The sequence below is a fragment of the Pogona vitticeps genome, chromosome 5 (genome assembly GCF_051106095.1).
Source record: "Pogona vitticeps strain Pit_001003342236 chromosome 5, PviZW2.1, whole genome shotgun sequence".
NCBI classification, from domain to species: Eukaryota; Metazoa; Chordata; class Lepidosauria; order Squamata; family Agamidae; genus Pogona; species Pogona vitticeps.
In genome coordinates this window covers 153825143-153843121 of record NC_135787.1, presented here as the reverse complement: position 1 = coordinate 153843121, position 17979 = coordinate 153825143, and the positions used below count along the sequence as shown (strand labels likewise).

Genomic DNA, 17979 nt, shown 5'->3' with positions numbered 1-17979 from the left:
ACTGCCAGGCAGTCCCTGAAATGTCTAACAACAGATGCAACAGGAGGTAGAGGTCAGAGAATTCAAAAGACAGGCAGAGTCTCTGGCTCATGTACTTCCCAATTACTTGTGTGGTCATCTGGGCTGGATAGGTGCTAAGAGGTAATACTTGGAGGATGCCATGCCAACAAACTGGGCAGACATTTCTAAATGATCAGATTATTGTAAACTACCTAGTTTTCTGGAGGTAAAGTGAAATGAAAAACATTCAAACAAATAAGGGAATATGCACAGGTCTCTCCAGTCTCTTGACTATCTTTTCCAAATATTGCAACATTATTTTTTTGGACATCTCTCATAATCCCCCATCCAGCAAACCCAATAGCCAAGCTGGTTGCAGGATACTGGAAGAAGTATTCCAAAAAACTTGTCCAGCCTCTGATCCATTCATAACTTAGTGATAGACGTATTGTAGGTTGAAAGCTTGTGGGAAATATATGGGGTAGCAATGTCACTTGAGCTGAATAAATTTCTGTCTAACTGAAGTATAGTATAAAGAAAGAATAAGGCTCAATTCACATAAGGAGCAATGTGTAAGTGAAAGGACAACATGCAATAATCCATTCTTGGCGTCCATTCTTGATAGGATTATATGCTAATTTCTACCTCAATGCCTACATGCATACCTATGAGACACTAGACTCCTCCAAAGTTGATATATAATAATAATCTTAGAACTGCAGAGCTGGAAGTGAGGCTATGGATCATCGAGCCCAGCCCCTGTCAAGGAGACACAGTGGTGAGCTGATAGCCAGATGCCTAAGCCACTGAGCTATCCAGCAGTTTATCATATACTTCATCATTCATCATATAATTCAGAATGTCAGATGCAGGGGAGTGGCATCAAGAGACAGGTATCTAGTTGTCTCATGTGCATCTGCTGGGGGGCCACTGTGAGATACAATAAGCTGGACTAGATGGGCCCTTAGCCTGATCCAGCAGGGCTCTTCTTATGTTCTTAACTGTCTTCTGATAGAAATTTGGCTGGTTAGACAAAATCAAAAATATCTTCATGGGAAACACACTCAATAGAGCCTGGAGAGACTATCCAATAAAAGACACTGTTCAAGCCAGCAGCTGTAGTTAAAAATGTAGTAACAATAAGTAGAGTTCAGTATCCTGGCAGCTTTAATTCTATTATTGTTGTTCTTTAGCTGTTTAGTCGTGTCCGACTCTTCGTGACACCATGGACCAGAACACACCAGGCCCTCCTGTCTTCCACTGCCTCCCGGAGTTGGGTCAAATTCATGTTGGTCGCTTCAGTGACACTGTCCAACCATCTCATCCTCTGTCGTCCCCTTCTCCTCTATAGCATTAATTCTATATCATTTATTCTATAGCATTGTTCATATACTAAGAAAAATAAATTGTAAGAATGGTCTCATCTGGTAACCATTTATTAAGTATTTTACTGCAGTAACATCCCTATGCACACTAGTTCTGGGTTTTTTATAACACTGAAATGAGAAGAAGACCACCATCTCACAAGTACATCACACCACTCGGCAAGGCATTCACCCAGTGGGCTTCCACAACAGGTATGTGGGAATAGCAAACAACTGCCATGAGGTGGCAATTAAATAAAATAGTGAGAAAAGTCTCAAGTACTTAACAGGTGTGATGAAAAGAGTTCCTCAAAGGAAGACTAGCATCCCTATTAACACTAAACACAGGTGATGGTAAGACCTCATATACATATTATTTGATTTACTTTAGCTCAAGCTTGTGATTTTTCTGACCAGGGAGTTTAAAGGATTTTATTTTATTAAAAGTGTACAGAAAGTAACAGTGCTGTTCAGACAGTCACTCTATATTTGTCCATTCTAATGGTAGAAACTGGATGTCTGCAGGCAAGAGATTCACAGCATGTAGAAGGGGACAGGTCTACAGAGGAAAACTGAAATAAACAAGCAGATTATGACAGATTCTTGTTGAATTGGCTGAAGAAGACATTTTTTGCATTAACAGAGGATCTTATACATGTTTACTTGGAAATAAGCCTACTAAGCTCAATAAAACCTACTTCCAGGTAAGTGTATTGGATAAAAAGCACTTTGCTGGGGGCCTTCTAGTTCAACATCCTGTTCCCCACAATGGCCAACCAAGCACCAGTGATGTTACTCCCCTTTATACAGTCAAAATTTAGATGCATTATTTACAGATTGTAAACCAGAACGGTAAAAATCCATATTTTGTTCTCCACTTTTGGCCCTCTAGATTTGTGAATTTCAGCTTCCAGAATCCCTGACCATTTATCACACTGGTTGCTGCTTCTTGGCATTAGAATCCAATAACAGGTGGAGACTCAAACATTGAGAAGCAGTGCTTTAGAGAAAGTGTGGGTGTTGATGTGTTCCTGATGAACATCCCCCGGCCTTTGATGTCTGCATTTTGGCTGCCAATGATCCAATGTGGTAGGATTGTTTTGAACATTCCATACACCCTTCTTGGCACCATCTTTCAATTCCAAGTTGTATCTCCAGCCAGGGGGACTGACAAAATAATCCCTTACACATGTTGCGAGAATAACTCTAGAATCTGCTCCAGGCTTACTCTGCCTCTGAATTATTACACTGGCACTAAAGCATTACATTGCACTGTTGTTGCAAATCATGAAAGTAACAACCCTACATCTGCCTCTAATGATTATTTTTCCTTTATTTTCTTAATTGTAACAATCTACCTCGTTTTCCTTCTCCATTAATTCTTTGCCTTTTCTCCATAACAGAAAATATCCCTTAGCAATTTACCTTCTATGTGTGTGCTCCTTCTTCGAGTCACTCTCTCAGACACATACCCCACCTTAGCACAGATAATATTCAGATCTCCACTGACTGCTAATAAGAGGGTGCACACTTTTAAAACAAGTTTAAACATTCACTGAAGGCTTCTAGAATTGGCACAATTGCTTTTAGCTGATCCACAGCAATGCACCCCCACGCCAGAAGTTGCTATGCTCCAAGTTGGCACAGAGGAACTAGCTCCATTTATTACAAGCTTTTAAAGGCAAATGCCCATTGAGTCTAACAGCCTCCTTCAAGAAAGACAGCAGCAAACATTATGGGTAACAACTCTTCCTTTCTGATTAGACACCACTTTGTATAGACTGCTTAGGTGCTTTGCTTGCAGTGTGGGCAAAAACCTATTCTGAGTCCTCAGCCTCTTTAATCACTATGTACTTACCACTCATTCCCATCAAAGGCAAGAATGCCCTTAAAATGTCTGAAAACTAAAATTGCATGCACAATATGGTCCTTCCTTGAATTGTAATCCTTTCCTCCCCCATTGTGCGCACAAAAATAGAGATGCCTTGGTCGTCACAGTTTGAAATATTTTAGTCCTCCAGAGGCTGATGAGCACAAAAGCTACATGCCCCTGTGTATGTGTGTGTGAGAGAGTTACTGGTTATTTATTTATTCCATTTATACCCCACCTATCTGGTCATTGTGACCACTCTAGGTTACTCAGTTTCACAGTTTCATTTTACCTCAAACCATAGTATCTGATTTAGGAAGGGTTTAAGGTAAGTCTGAGAAGTCATGCCTCTTCATTTTATATATGTGTGGCTAGAAAGAATTCAGTCAAGCTCTCAGAATAAGGATGTTAGAATAAAACTCCAGCCAATGCATGGCATTTTAGTTTTATTAATGTACTTATCTTATTAAAGCTATGAATACTTAACTAAATAGTCTGTAGAGTTCAGAGGATGCATGGGCAGCTAGCATTTACTGTTCCTTGTGCTTAGTTTATTTAACAGTGACTCCCAACCTTGGGCCCCCAGATCTTCTTGGACTAAAACATGCAGAAACCTTCACCTGTAGCTATGCTGGCCAGGATTTCTGGGAGTTGTAACCCAAGAAACTCTGGGGATCCAAAGTTGTGGACCACTGATTTGGTACAGTGTACAAAATGATATAGTGTGTATATGGTATAGAGTACAGAATGACGTACTAGGACTTTGGAGACCTGGGTTCAAATGCTGCCTATGCCAAATTATGGGCAACTCCCCTTTTCCTGCAGTCGTCTGCATGGACTGCATCAGTGAACAGTTTATTCACTACATGGTGAAGGATTTAGTCATGTATTGAGCGTCCTAGAAATGTACTGTTGCTGTTCTGTTTTTTTACAAAAGAGACGAATTCCTTGACTGGTTTCCTAACTGCTGTATCCAGGAATGGAAACACACCAAAATCTGCCAGATCTTTGTTTTTCAGTGAGAACCCCAAGAACAAACTGGAACCAGGTGCAAAAGATTGGAATTCATTCAGAATACAGTGGTGCCTCGCTTAGCGATTGCTCCGTTTAACGACAAAATCGCTTAGTGACAACTTTTCCAGAGTCTTTTTGTGCTTCATTTAACGATGGTCCCTATGGGCGATTTTCGCTTAGCGATCGTTGGGATCATGCTTCGCATAGCGATTAAATTTTGGGTCCCCTGTTTCGCTTAACAATGGTTTAAACAGCCTCGCGTTTGCTGTTTTTTAAATGTTTTCCTGTTATTTATAAAGTTAGAGTTTACTGTCTAAAATGTTTGAAATCATAAAGTGCACTTAATAAACCCTTTGTTAACCAAATTTGACTTTGTTCTGACTCTTTTTAAATTTATTGTTGTATTTTCCCCTCCATTGAGATGCATTGAATAGGTTTCAATGCACTTCAATTGGGGAAGCGCGTTTCCCTTAGCGATGTTTCCTATGGCGATTTTCGCTTAAGGACGGCAATTTGTTCCTATTGGAACGGACTATCCAGTTTTCAATGCATTTCAATGGGAAACCGCGTTTCGCTTAGTGATGAAATAGCTTAGCAGCGATTTTTTTGGAACGAATTAACATCGCTAAGTGAGGCACCACTGTACTGTTATGGAACAGAGCTCGCAGTCCATCCATATAAAAATCCACCCCTGGTTACTTCAATCTTTATCACAACATGACAAAAAAGTGGAAGAGTATGGGAGATGTTTATTGCTTCAGTTGTTGAACACTAGGAAGTGTAATGTCTTTCAGTGCATACCAGTAGTTCCTAACCTTGGGTAACCAGGCTTCCCAGAAGCCTTCACCACCAGCTGTGCTGGGTGTTGTTTTTGGGAGTTGCAGTCCAAGGACAGCTAGGTTACCTAAGGTTGGGGACCACTGCTGCATACTATTTACAGTCTACGATAAAATGATTAAATGTCTCTGAAAACAAATGGAAAACAAATTGTCACCAATCCACTGTTCTAACACTATAATGGCTAGAAATGATGTTGGATGGAGATTTGGGAGATCCTAGTTCAGGTCCCTGCCAAGTTGGGTAACATTTGGCCAATCATTCTCTGTATTACTAATCCTCACTGGGAAACCTTGCGTCAGTTACTCTCAAAGGGTCACTGGGAAGATACATCAAGGAAAGGGAGAGCCATCTGCACTGCCATGATCTCACTGGAAGAAAGACAGGATGTAAGTATAACATGTGTGCAATCTGCTTGTCCATTCTATGCTTTCCAATGACATCCTCACACCCTATCCCACATAATTTGCAAGGGTCCCCAGTCTTTGCTTTTTGGGGCAGCGGTGGAGAGGACAAGCAAGCCCCGTACAATAAGCTACCTTCCATTGATTGTGCATAGGATCCAATCTCTATAGGAATGCATACAAGATTCTTACAGAGATGTGCATCAGCTCAGAATGAGCTTTAGAGCTCCATTACAATGTAGATTAGGAGGTATCTTACAAAAGGCTACAATAAAAGCCATATAAAGTGAAAAGACACCATGATCAAACTGAATGGAATTAGATTTTCTCAACACAGTCACTACAGGGTGTCATTGTAGAGCTACTGTGAATTTGCTCAATTTAAATAGCTTTGTGATGATCTTTTTCTTTTTCTATTTTAAGAAAAGTAATATAGAACATTCAAGCATAGAACTATTATTTGGGAACATAACACCTTTGAACTCTCACTGAGAAGCTTGGAAAAAGTTTTTTTCTTTCTTTGTTGCCAAATTTCCCTTAGGAAAAATGTAGGTAGGACTGATACATAGGCCAACTAAAAAGCTGGGTGGCATTTAATGCATTTATATTAATCCCAGACCCAAGGAAACCTGGCCGTTTTGCTGCAAGATATCCACTGAAAGGCCATTTCCAGTCTTTCTTACTGGGATAGGCATTCTTTGTGACTACCACAGTTCCCTTCCCAAATGATGATTTCCTCAGAAACATGAATCTCAACAATCAAACTTGGAAATTAGGTTTGTATTGACCAATCACAGCATAAAACATACTAAATGCAAGATACTTGTCCAAGGAGAAGCATGTCATATGACAGACATCTTTCACCACTGGAGAGAGGGGCTGTATCCAAATTCAGATCAAGAATATTATTTAGTATGATGCTTTGATAGATGTCTTACATGACAAGTGGCCAGCTTGTAGTCTATTTGATACTTCCACATGAATGGCTACTAATCAGTAGCTCCCATTTCTGGGGTGTGCAGACTGAAAGTATGGGCAGAGAACACCTGTCTTCCATTACTTGAAATCAGAAGTCAGCCGGAACGTTTGCACAACTGCATTTTCCCTCCAAAAAGTGTGTGTTGTGTATGTGGGACACGGGTCTAGCACTGCATTTACTATGCCCTTGTTACCCCACTCAGGCCACACATATTTTTCCTTGGTTTACATGCTTGGCTGTTACGTGAAAAGACTGCATAAATCCAGCAGGCACACATATACAGCTTAATTGTGTGAGGGGAGCCCTGATTCAGTAGGCTCCCATGCCACATGCGTAAGTTGTACAGTATACATCTACATCCACCAATGCTAACATGAAGCCTCTCCCCCCCCGCCACCCAAGAAGCCATGTGTGTTTGCTGACAGGCTTAAATCTAAATATTTGTTAGTTCTAACCAGAATACATCTATTAAATGAACTACAGAGCAGTGAGTTACTTTGTGAATCTTACTAACTCTCTGGGCTAGGCTTTCTTTACAAAACCCTAGTTCAAAATTCTTTTCTCATGTGTCTGCTGTCCGCGTGCATATGAAGAGTTGCGTAAACCTCATTTCTGGCACTTTGCACAGGCCCTAGTATTCCTAAACAACAAAGATGATGTTTTCTTGTGATACTTTATGGCCACACTCCAGAGGAGTTAGAAGGCCAGCTACACATGTCTGTTGGGACTTCACACTTAATTTTTATCAAAGTTCCCACAGCAGTCCTTTCAAAACACATCACAGGTTTCTTGTTGAACTTGTAGAAACTTAAAAGCCAATTTGTGCTACAGTAATGATTGCAATCCTTGCCTGGCAAACTCATGCTGTCTGGTCTTGTGGACTGGTATGTGCATGTGTGCGTGTTTTAAAATAAAAATAAAAATCCATATTGTTTTGGAGCCCATACTAAGCACAAGTCATGCTGAGATGCCAAGAAGTGTGAGGGAAGAAAGGCAATTGAGACAAGAAAGGAAAAATGCAACATTATAACGGATTGCCGGTTTATATTTCCCTTTAGTTCCCAGGGAGCTGTGCCATCAAAGAAAAACAAAACAAAAAATACCCCCAACAAAATATTTACGAGGGAAAAAAGCATTGTCATAGATATTAAAATGTAGGCATTTCACATAAAGAACTGAGTTACCTTATTTTGGCAAAAGTGTTAGTGGAGAGAAACACTTTTGAAACTTAGTAGATTGAACAAATATTTAATTAAAACCCCCACATTTAGTGTTTTGTGCATTTAGTTTGGAATTAAACCAGAAGTCAACAGTTGAGGAAGTAATGCAGAAACTGTGTGTATAGAAAACAACATAAAAGCAAACTGTGAATTAAGTACATGCGATCCTCACATGACATCTTCCTTTGTACGCATGATGATCTACACTTGTTGCACACTATTTTCTACTTTGAAGTCTTTTCTGTGCAGGGATTAGACCATGATGGGTGAAGTACAGCCTTCCAGGGGTTGATTTCTGCAGGTCTCAACATTCCTCACCATGGGCTATGCTGGAATGGTTTATGGGGGGTTGCAATCCAACATAATCTGCATCTGGATTAGATGGGGCAGCCTTCATGGTTTTTATTTTTCCTTAATGCCATGTGGTGATATAACAGTCCCATTTTATGGCCATATGCTTGATTTTTCTATATTAGGATTATAGGAAGCTGCCTTATGCAAAGTCAAGATCATTAACCCTGCTTAGCTCACTACTGCCCCAGTTGGCAGCAGATCTACAAGGGCCTTTCATAGCATACTGGGAGATGCCAGGAATTAAATCTGGAATTTTCCTGCATGCAATACCCTACCATTGAATAACTGCACCCGCAACTCAACATAAATCCTATTTACAATTAAGTGTACACAGGAGTACAATTTTAATCATCTTCCTGAATAGCAGACATTTTGTAATATACTCTAGTTGATGTGTAAATTCCCAGAAATAAAATACCATTACAATGATTGTAAAAAAGTTGCATCATTTTGCATTTTACCGGATGCGTTTTACTTCCTGTTCATCAACAGGAAGTTTAAAATAGGAAATGCCCCATATACTGTATATTACTTAATTGAGGAACAAAGAAAATGATAATTTTAGAAGTGAAACACTGATGTTCTAAACTTTAGCTGGGTTAGAAATAAACTGATCTCTTATAGTAGAGGGGAGTAACTGTTGAGACAAAAACCCTCTGTACATAAAACATAATTAAGATACTACAGAAATGTAAAACTCATCAGAATCAATTTTAGTGGGTGTTATTTTCTGGGACTGTTGTGTTTTGTACTCCACCCACAGGATCAAGGGAACAACTGCACTTTTAGCGTCATCCAAACAAGTCTGAAAAAAAATCCTATAAAATGCATGCATGCACATACATCATATCAGCAGTATTAGCTAGTTAATTGTCAACACATTTTGGGACAGTGATATTTTGAGGTGGTATTGGAAACAGAACTGTGGTGTGTTAATATATAGTTAGAAAAATAATCAAGGACTCAGTGAGCAAGCTAAACTGTTATCCAGACTAAAGTTCCATTCCTACAGCACTTGAATTCCACTTATAGTCTAGAAACCATCATACCTGAGGTATCTTTTCAAAATTAAAAACAAAAAGACCCCTTCTAGCATTTTATAGTTGAGATGATACAGAATGGAAGGTATCTGGTTCCTATTATTTTGCAGCCTGGTTCAAAATAGGTTTATTATGAAGCAGGCACTCTTGGAGTTCAGTGGAATTTGCTTCCCAGGAAACAGGCCACAATTTTAGATAGTAGCATTGGAATTATAGTTTCCATTGGCAGAGAAATCCATGCGAGTGAAGCTCAACTCCTTAAACCATGACCTAAAAACGTGATTTTCCAGAACCAATTTCTTTTTTGTGTGGGAGGAACAGCTTCTTCTTGATTCCTTTTTCTCCCTCATGATATGCTTTCAAATATTATCTCCAAATTCAAAAAGCACCTAGTGGTCATTTTGACTGAACACATACCACCTTGGAAGCAAGTATCAACCTCCTGTTCTGGAAGTCTACCAACAATTATTCACCATTTAGTATACGTTCAATTTCTTCTAGTCTTTTCAGAGCAGCAACCCTTTTTTTCTCAATGTCTTTGATTTCTTTTGATGATTTCTTTTTTGTCTCTTTATCTGTGGTATTTTTGTCCACTTGTTTCTTGGGCTTTGTCTGCCCTTTGTTGCTATTACTGTTTGTGGTCCGAGAGCTTTTCTGATCATTTTTTGCCCCTTTCAAGTTTTCAGATGGAGTTTTTTTTTCTTCCACAGCTATGGTCTTCTCTGTGGGAACCGCAGATGCTTCCCCTGTACCAAGTGAAATGATTTTACTTCGGACTATGCTTAAATGACGTTGGATGTATTCCTCATGTGGAGCTAAAGCTAGTGTCTCCACTAAGCATCTCTCTGCTTTTAAGAAATCTCGTTCCTCAAAATAAACTACACAAAGGTTGTGTTTTCCTTGAACGTTGTTGGGGTCCATTTTCAGTATTTTTTCAAAACACTCCTTGGCTCCCCTTATGTCTTTCTTTTGGTTCATCAAAATGTCTCCTTTCAGAATCAAACCTTTGGTATGATCAGGATAGTACCTCAGTAGCTCTTCTAGAACTGGCAAAGCCTTCAACTCCTTTGCAGTTTGAGAATAAAGCAGTGCCAAATTGAACAAAGCACTTCGGAAGCCTGGTTGTAGTTTTATGGCTTTTTTCATCCAGGTTTCAGCTTCTGCATCTTTCTTGTCATCCATTGCAAGCATACCCAAGTTAAAATAGCCATTGGCATCTTGAGGTTCTTCTTTTACATAACTTAGAAGTCTTTTCCTAGCTTCTGGTCGAAGTCTAGCATCACCTAAAGCAATGGAAGACATGTTATTAACATAACACTATGCACAGCGGTACAGATACTAAAACAGATTCTCAATTACAGTCATCATTATCATGAGTTTTGTGTTAAATTGAAATGAAATAGTATTTATTATTTTGCTCACCATACAGTTAGCACTGCAGTATATGAAAGCAAGGTATAGCCTATATTTTAAAAGGGATTTAGAGGCAATTTTTCAAAAGTATCTTCAAAATAAATACAATTTGTGTGCACTTCATATTCCATATACAAGTAATACAAGTGGTAGCAGTCAATGAGTAAGTGGGTATGTGTGAAGAATGAACAAACAAACACTGGACATACTTGGGAGTGGTAAGGGAACATACATACCAGATTCTTGCATCAGGAGTGCAGAATTAAATAGTGCCAATTTATGGCTGGGATTCAGTTCTAATGCCCTGTTGAAATTGTTCAGTGCTTCAGTTGGATCTTTCAGTTCAATGTAAACAATTGCTAAGTTATACCACAGGTCTGCATTGGTCCTGTCTAGTTCGAGAGCTCTAAGGTAAGCTTCCTTAGCTTGCAAAGGCTTATTCATTTTTAGAAGCAATTCTCCCCTGTGAAGGAATCAAAGTGTCAGCTGTATTTTCCATCCATCTGTCTGCAATTAAACATTTATTTGGTGCCAAGAGTGCACAGGCATTGCAGTCTTTATTACAGTGAGGTCAATGTTGTGTCAGGTGGGCAAGGAGGAAACCAGAGATAAACTGAAGAGCTGGGTCAGGCCTTCATATATTGATAGCTGTCCTACAAACATACGGAAAGAAGGACATACACACAGTGTGGATATCTGTACCAATACATTCCAACCTGATTTTAAAGCAATTGTTCTTTGTCATCACTGCTTGATTGTAGGACTGGAATTGGGCCCAGATTAACAGGCCCATTACAGGGAAAAGGAAGGCCTTCCCATTGGGAAATGATACACGTCCAGTGAATTTAAATAAATAAATAACATTATGATAAGCCTTTGCCTAAAACAGTGGTCCCCTACCTTTTTGCCTCCAAATATCAGTTTAGTGTGCAGTTGTGGGGCCGTGGGAGGGGCCATGCTTGCATGGGAGGGGCCGTGGGTGTGTGGGAGGGGCATGCATGTGTCTACGCATGCAGGGGGGCAGGAGATTTGTCTCTGTGGCCCAGTCCTGGCAAGGCCATGGATCAGGATTGGTCCACGGACCGGGGGTTTGGTGACCCCTGGCCTAGAATGTTAAATATGACTGTCCCATATTCATGTGAATATAGGAAGGGCTACTATTTCTGGCTACCTGCAAGCATATTTGCTGCAAAGAAGTTAGAAGGGATACAGGAGTAAAACTATGTATTTTTATGGCTCCTGGACTGTAAGATCAAAATTGAAATGTGTTCTAACTCTGTGTCTTTGAAACTTTCATGAATGTTTCCTAAGTTGTTTATTACAGGAGGCCTCTCCTGGAAAAACCAGTATGTTTCCCAGTAAGGTAAAGCATTTCTTTGATATATATTCATTACATTTAGTAATTGAGTAGAGGCAATGTTTCTATTGATTTTTCTGGCATTCCTTTTTACTGTATGAGATGCCTTAAAAGAGTTGTACACTTGATGGTGACCTAAAAATAATTATAAAGCTGGAGAATGAACAAGGCCTACTTCCACAGGGATTCATTTTTAATTTTTAAATGATTTAGCTGTCAATGGGGAGGGGTTTCCTATCCATGGCATGTTATTTTACTTACAGTTACATGAATGCATTGAACATCTTCAACAGAAAGTACCTGCTAATGTATGCTTGTTTGAAATCTGGCCTCATGCTAATGGCTTGCCGATACAACTGGTCTGCTTCTTCCAGACGAGACTCGTTTGCTCGAATCAGGTTTGCAAGGTTTATATAAACATTCAGATGGTTGGGAGCAACTCGTGCAGCATATTTTTTACCTGGAATAATCTGACAGTGGAAGAAACTATATCAGGTTTAGAAGGGCATGACCTAGAGTTTGATAACCAAATCAGAAACATATATTTGTAAAAAGCCATAGCAGTTTTTAAAAATAAGATGAAGTTTTCAAGATCAGACAAATCTCTAAAATGCCACTATTTTGACTGAAATTAGCTTTTAGAGGTGTGCCATTCATGTTGTCTTTATTTTTGGTAGACTCCAACTCCCAGAGTTCTTCAAGAATTCCCCAGGCAAAATTCTGGGAGTTCCTGCTCACTTATAGACACTTTCATACATCTCCATTTCACTCACCTAGAACAGGCCTCTCTTCCATGTTGTCTCAACTATTTCCTATTATTTATTTTTAAAAAATATTTTTACCTCGCCTTTCTCCTCAAAAGGATCCAAGGCGGCTTACATCATTAAAAAAAGTATTTAAAAGCTAAAGTTACAAAAGTATAACAGTAAGTTTACAAAATATTAAAAAAGAATTAAACAAGCATTTCATTAAAATGATAAATAAAATCAATATTAAAAAACAGCACAACAATCCACTCAAACCCCCTCTCAGACCACCAGCTATATAAAAGGAAACTGTCCCAATCCAAGGTCTTTGTGGGACATGTAGTTCTTTGGAGGACAGTGCTTTAGTAGAGCCCAATGAGCAAGAAGCAAGGGGTAGTTTCTTTTTTGTACAAGAAGCAGGCATGAGAGCACCTCGAAGAAAGGTCTGTTCCAGGTGAGCGATATGTAGGTGTGTGAAGGTTTCTGTAGGCACGTGTCTCTGAACAAGAACTCCCAGAATTCTCCCTGAAAGTTCCTGGAGAACTTTGGGACTTGGAACAACAACAGCGGTGGTGGCAGCAGCAGCAATGGCACTAATGTCAATAAACCATTATTTTCACTGAAACTGTGTGTTCTTTGGCAGAGACATGCAATGAAAGAACTATATACATCATATTACCTGCCATGGATTTTGATTTTAGAATATTCTGGATGTCATAAATGTTACAAAAATGAGGGGAAATTCTAAAAAGCAGAGCATGGCTGAACTCTGTTGCCCCTCACTTAGTGCTTTACATGATTTCTTACTTTCATTTGATGCTGTATAACATAAGAAAAAACCTGACATAAATACTTATGCACACAAACATGCACACATATGCATATAACTCATTTTGGTCACACTTGTATGTCTACATGTTTTGGCCACACTTAAAAAATGTTAGGCCCTTCTCAAGACTTCAAGCATCAGAGACAAATTACTTCAGAATATGAAGTGGCTAAGGAAACTGAGCAGGATGGTGTTGTAGCACTTATGTTTGGCTTATGAGCTTTCCAGAAACATGGTTGGCCACTGTGGAAACAGAATGCAAAATACACAGGTCTTTATGTTATAACATAAGATCTTATAAAACCGAATTATTAATTCTTACTAGCATAGAATTCTGTTGCCTAAAGAGGAGAGTTTTACTGAAAGTTTTCAAAGGAATGGCTTTTGAGGAACTGTCTTCCTACTCACCTGTGGCATCAGTGATTTTGCCACCAAATAGGATTCTTCAGCTTCTTTGGTTCTGTTTAAATTTTTGTATGTTCTCCCTACGTTCATATGGGCACCAATATCATCTTCAAATGTAAGGTAAAAACAAAGCACATAATTCTTTTAATTCATCCTAAAAACCTTGCCTTAGAAACAAGTCGTGAACATCTTAAATGCAACCAAAGAAACAATGGAGTCAGGAATTCTATTTAGCTTGCCATACAAATCTGAATAACGTCCGAATGTCAATACATTATCTATCCACATTGATTCATTAGAATAATCTAGAAAAGTTCACTCATTATTGAAAGTGAAATTATGTACATACATTTTTGAAAATTAATGCTTGGAGAGTTCAGTCCTGAGCAGTTCTTTACACATGTACATTAGAATGTCAGATTTCTTACACATATTCCTAAACTAAAAATAACCCAATCCACCCCAAGAACATAAGTTGCTGCCTAGTACTAGCCAGATTCATACTAGTACCATCTACAGTGGTGCCTTGACTTACGAACGTCTCGACATATGATCATTTCGAGTTACAACCAGCTCCAGTCGCAACATTTTGCTTCAACTTACAGCTGGAGCTTCCAGTGACAAACACAAAAAGGCAGGGGGAAAAAGGCGGGAAATTCAAATTGCTAATTGTTGGTGGCGAAGAGGCTGCTTCTTTGTAGCTCTTTCACCCCAACAGTTAGAGTGTGTGCGATCAGAGGAGGCTGCCTGATAAGGTATGGTGCTGCTTTCTGCTTTTTAAAAACTGTTCTGGGTGTTTTTGCAGTGTGGTTTTGGGCTGGGGGGGTTATGTTTCTGTGCTGTGATGGGTCTTTGGGGGGTTTGTTTGTTTTTTGGTTCACCTCCTCCCATTTCTGATGGGTCTGGGGGGTTTGGTTGCTTTTTTGGAGTTTTTCCCCCGTTTCCGATGGTTCTTGGGGTGTGTGTGCTTGTTTTTTGGGTTTTTTCCCCATTTCCGATGGCTCTTGCAGGGTTTGTTTGCTTTTTGGTTTTCTTTCTTTCCCCATTTCCGATGGGTTTTGTATGCAGGGACTTCCTGCATACAGGGACTTCCTGCATTGCAGGGACTTCCAGGCAGGGAATTCAAATTTGCTAACCATTGGTAGGCAAAGAGGCTGCTTCTTTGTAGCTCTTTGTAGCCCCAATGGTTAGAGTGAGTGCACTGGAGGAGGCTTGGGACTGCCTGGCTTCTGCTTCTGAGTGAGAGTGTGTTTGTTTGCAGGGAGACTTGGGACTGCTGGCTAAGGTAAGGTGCTGCTTTCTGCTTTTTAAAACTGTTCTGGATTGGTTTTGCAGGGTGGGTTTGGGCTGAGGGGTTATGTTTCTGTGCTGTGTTGCTGTTGTTTTTAAGCCCCCAGTGTCTTTGGGGCTTGCCCTGTTTATTTTTTTATTTTTATTTTTTTTGCAGCCCAGCACCTTCTGATTGGGCTTGCTCTGTTGCTTATTTTTTGTTTTGTTTTGTTTTGTTTTGAAGCCTCAGCACCTTTGGGGCTTGCTCCATTTTTCATTTTTGGGTTCTGTTTTTTTTAAAGCCCCAGCGCCTTCGGAGCTAGCTCCATTGTTTGGGCATGTTTGGTTTTTTTTTTTTTTTTTTTTTTTTTTTTTGCAGCCCCAGCACTTTCCTATGGGGCTTGCAGTCTTTTATTTTTATGGGTTTTTTTTGGGGGGGGGGTTCCTTCTGGAATGGATTAATCACATTCCAATGTATTTCAATGGGAAATGGTGCTTCGACTTATGATCATTTTGAGTTACGTCCATCTTCTTGAATGGATTATGGTCGCAAGTTGAGGCATCAATGTATTCTAACAGCAGCAATTCTCCAGAAAAAGAAAACAGAGGGCCAACTCCCTTTCTTAGATGTCATGGTCATGCGCAAACCTGACCTCCTAAACAAGGTCTACAGAAAACCCACCCACACAGACAAGTACCTACACAAAAACTCCAACCACTACCCATAAAAAAAGAGGCATATGTAATCAAAACACTGGTAGACTGTGCAAATCGGAACTGTGAAGCTCAATTTCTCAGCACCGAACTGACCCATCTGAATTGGGCCCTACAGACAAATGGCTATTCCAAGAATGAAATCACAAGAGCCATCAAACCAAGAAAAACAACACCAAACTGAAGAGGAAAAACAGCCGCCCACAAATAAAGTATTTATGCCATACATCAAAGGGGTCATGGACCGCATGGAGAAACTTTTGAAAAAACACAACCTACAAACAGTATTCAGGCCCACCACAAATATATAACAAATGTTATGGTCAGCAAAGGACAAAAGGGACCCCCTCACCACTGCAGGAGTATACCGGATACCTTGCAGTTGTGGTCAGGTATATATTGAAACCACAAAATGCAGCATCCACACTAGGATCAAAGAACATGAGAGACACTGCAGACTAAAACAAATGGAAAAACAGGCAGTAGCTGAACATGCCCTGAAACAAGCCGGACATGAAATTCTATTTCAAACCACACAGGTACTGGACAACACCAACAATCATTATGCTAGACTGCACAGAGAAGCCATTGAAATCCACAAACACCAGCAGAGCTTCAACAAAAAAGAAGAAAGCCTGAAGCTCAACAAAGCCTGGCTCCCAGCACTGAAAAACACAGCCTGCAAAAGGTCAATGAACTCTACTCAGCCACAAGGACCAGCGATCACTGCACACAAAAGACCAGCTATTAACACCCATCAATCACAATGACAGATCATCTCTTCCCCTTATCACAAGAATACACCCACAACAAAAAACACGCTGATCACCATAATCACCCAATCTCCTGAAAATGACAAAAAGCTGATCCCACAGCTATGAATACTCAACTATCCCACAATACTGCACCAGAGCACAGAGTTCTGACTCCTGCCCTCTGAAGATACCGGCCACAGACACTGGTGAAATGTTAGGAAGAAAAACCTCAAGAACATGGCCAGACAGCCCGAAAAACCTATAAGAACCAATTCTCTGGAGTCTTTAGTTGAATTATTTCCAAAAATCCATGCTTTGATCCTTTTAATTGGAGATGCCTGTAGCTGAAGTTGGACCATAAGCATACAAAGTAAATAATTTTCCACTCAGGAGCTTAGAAAATGTACTTTTTCAGAATATGATTGCCAGAATCTGTTAGCTGGTATGACTCATGACCATATTGGCTGCAGAATTCTGTAGACCAAAAACAACATTTCTCAGTTCTGGTTCCTCTCCTTCAGACAGCTAACATTCAAAGATTAATACAGTCAACCCTTGACTTACGAACTGCCGTACTTGCGAACAATTCAACTTACGAACCGCTCCCATAGGGAAATAGGGAACCCAACATGAGAACTTCCCTCCAGTTACGAACAGAAAAAAAAGAGCCCCCCTCCCTCCCTGCCTCTCAGCTGAGGGGGAAAAAAGGTCAGAAACTTAAAAATAAATAAAAGAAAGTCACTTACCAGGCCTTGGTAGCCCCCGAACTGCAGGAAAAAGAGCACCAAACAGCTAAAAGCCGGGAGCCTGGCAGCCATTTTGTGCTCTTCTATGCTCCTGCCCCCCCTCCCCACCTAACAGCTGATCGGCTGGCTCTTAAGAGGCTTCCTCAGCACCTTAAAAGGCAGGGGACTAAAGCTGGAAATAAAAAAATGCTTTTCCCTTGCCCCCGGGAGGCTTCTGAAAGCAGGGGAGCTTTATTCCACTGCCTTTTTAGATGCTGAGCAAGCCTCTGGAAGCCTCTTAAGAGCTAGCCGATCAGCTGTTAGGCGGGGAGAGGGGGGCAGGAGCAGAGAAGAGTACAAAATGGCTGCTAGGCTCCCAGCTTTTAGCTGTTTGGTGTTCTTTTTCCTGCAGTTCGGGGGCTACCAAGGCCTGGTAAATGACTTTCTTTTATTTATTTTTACATTTCTGACCTTTCCCCCCCCATACGAACACATTAATTAATTTTCAATGCATACCTATGGGGAAATTTGGTTTCGACTTACGAATGTTTCAGCTTATGAATGGACTTCCAGAACAGATTAAGTCGTAAGTCGAGGGCCCACTGTAACTAATTTAATAATAGCTAGATGAAACAACAAAAATGCTTCTTTCAATATCTGCTTATAATGTTTCTAGTGCTGGAT

General features: G+C 40.1%; 1 protein-coding gene across 4 annotated transcripts in view; it reads right to left on the bottom strand.

Annotated features, from left to right (window-relative positions):
• Positions 1-7492: 7492 nt before the first annotated feature.
• The window catches only part of TMTC3 (transmembrane O-mannosyltransferase targeting cadherins 3), a 49128-nt gene continuing 38641 nt past the window's right edge, over positions 7493-17979 (bottom strand). For all 4 annotated transcript variants that reach the window (XM_020777570.3, XM_073000298.2, XM_020777587.3 and 1 more), the window contains 4 exons: positions 13836-13939; positions 12153-12322; positions 10732-10958; positions 7493-10365 (listed from right to left, as the gene is read on the bottom strand). In XM_020777570.3, the coding sequence (XP_020633229.1) occupies positions 9548-10365; positions 10732-10958; positions 12153-12322; positions 13836-13939 (1319 nt within the window). In that variant the 3' untranslated portion in view covers positions 7493-9547. The remainder of the gene's footprint in view (positions 10366-10731; positions 10959-12152; positions 12323-13835; positions 13940-17979) is intronic.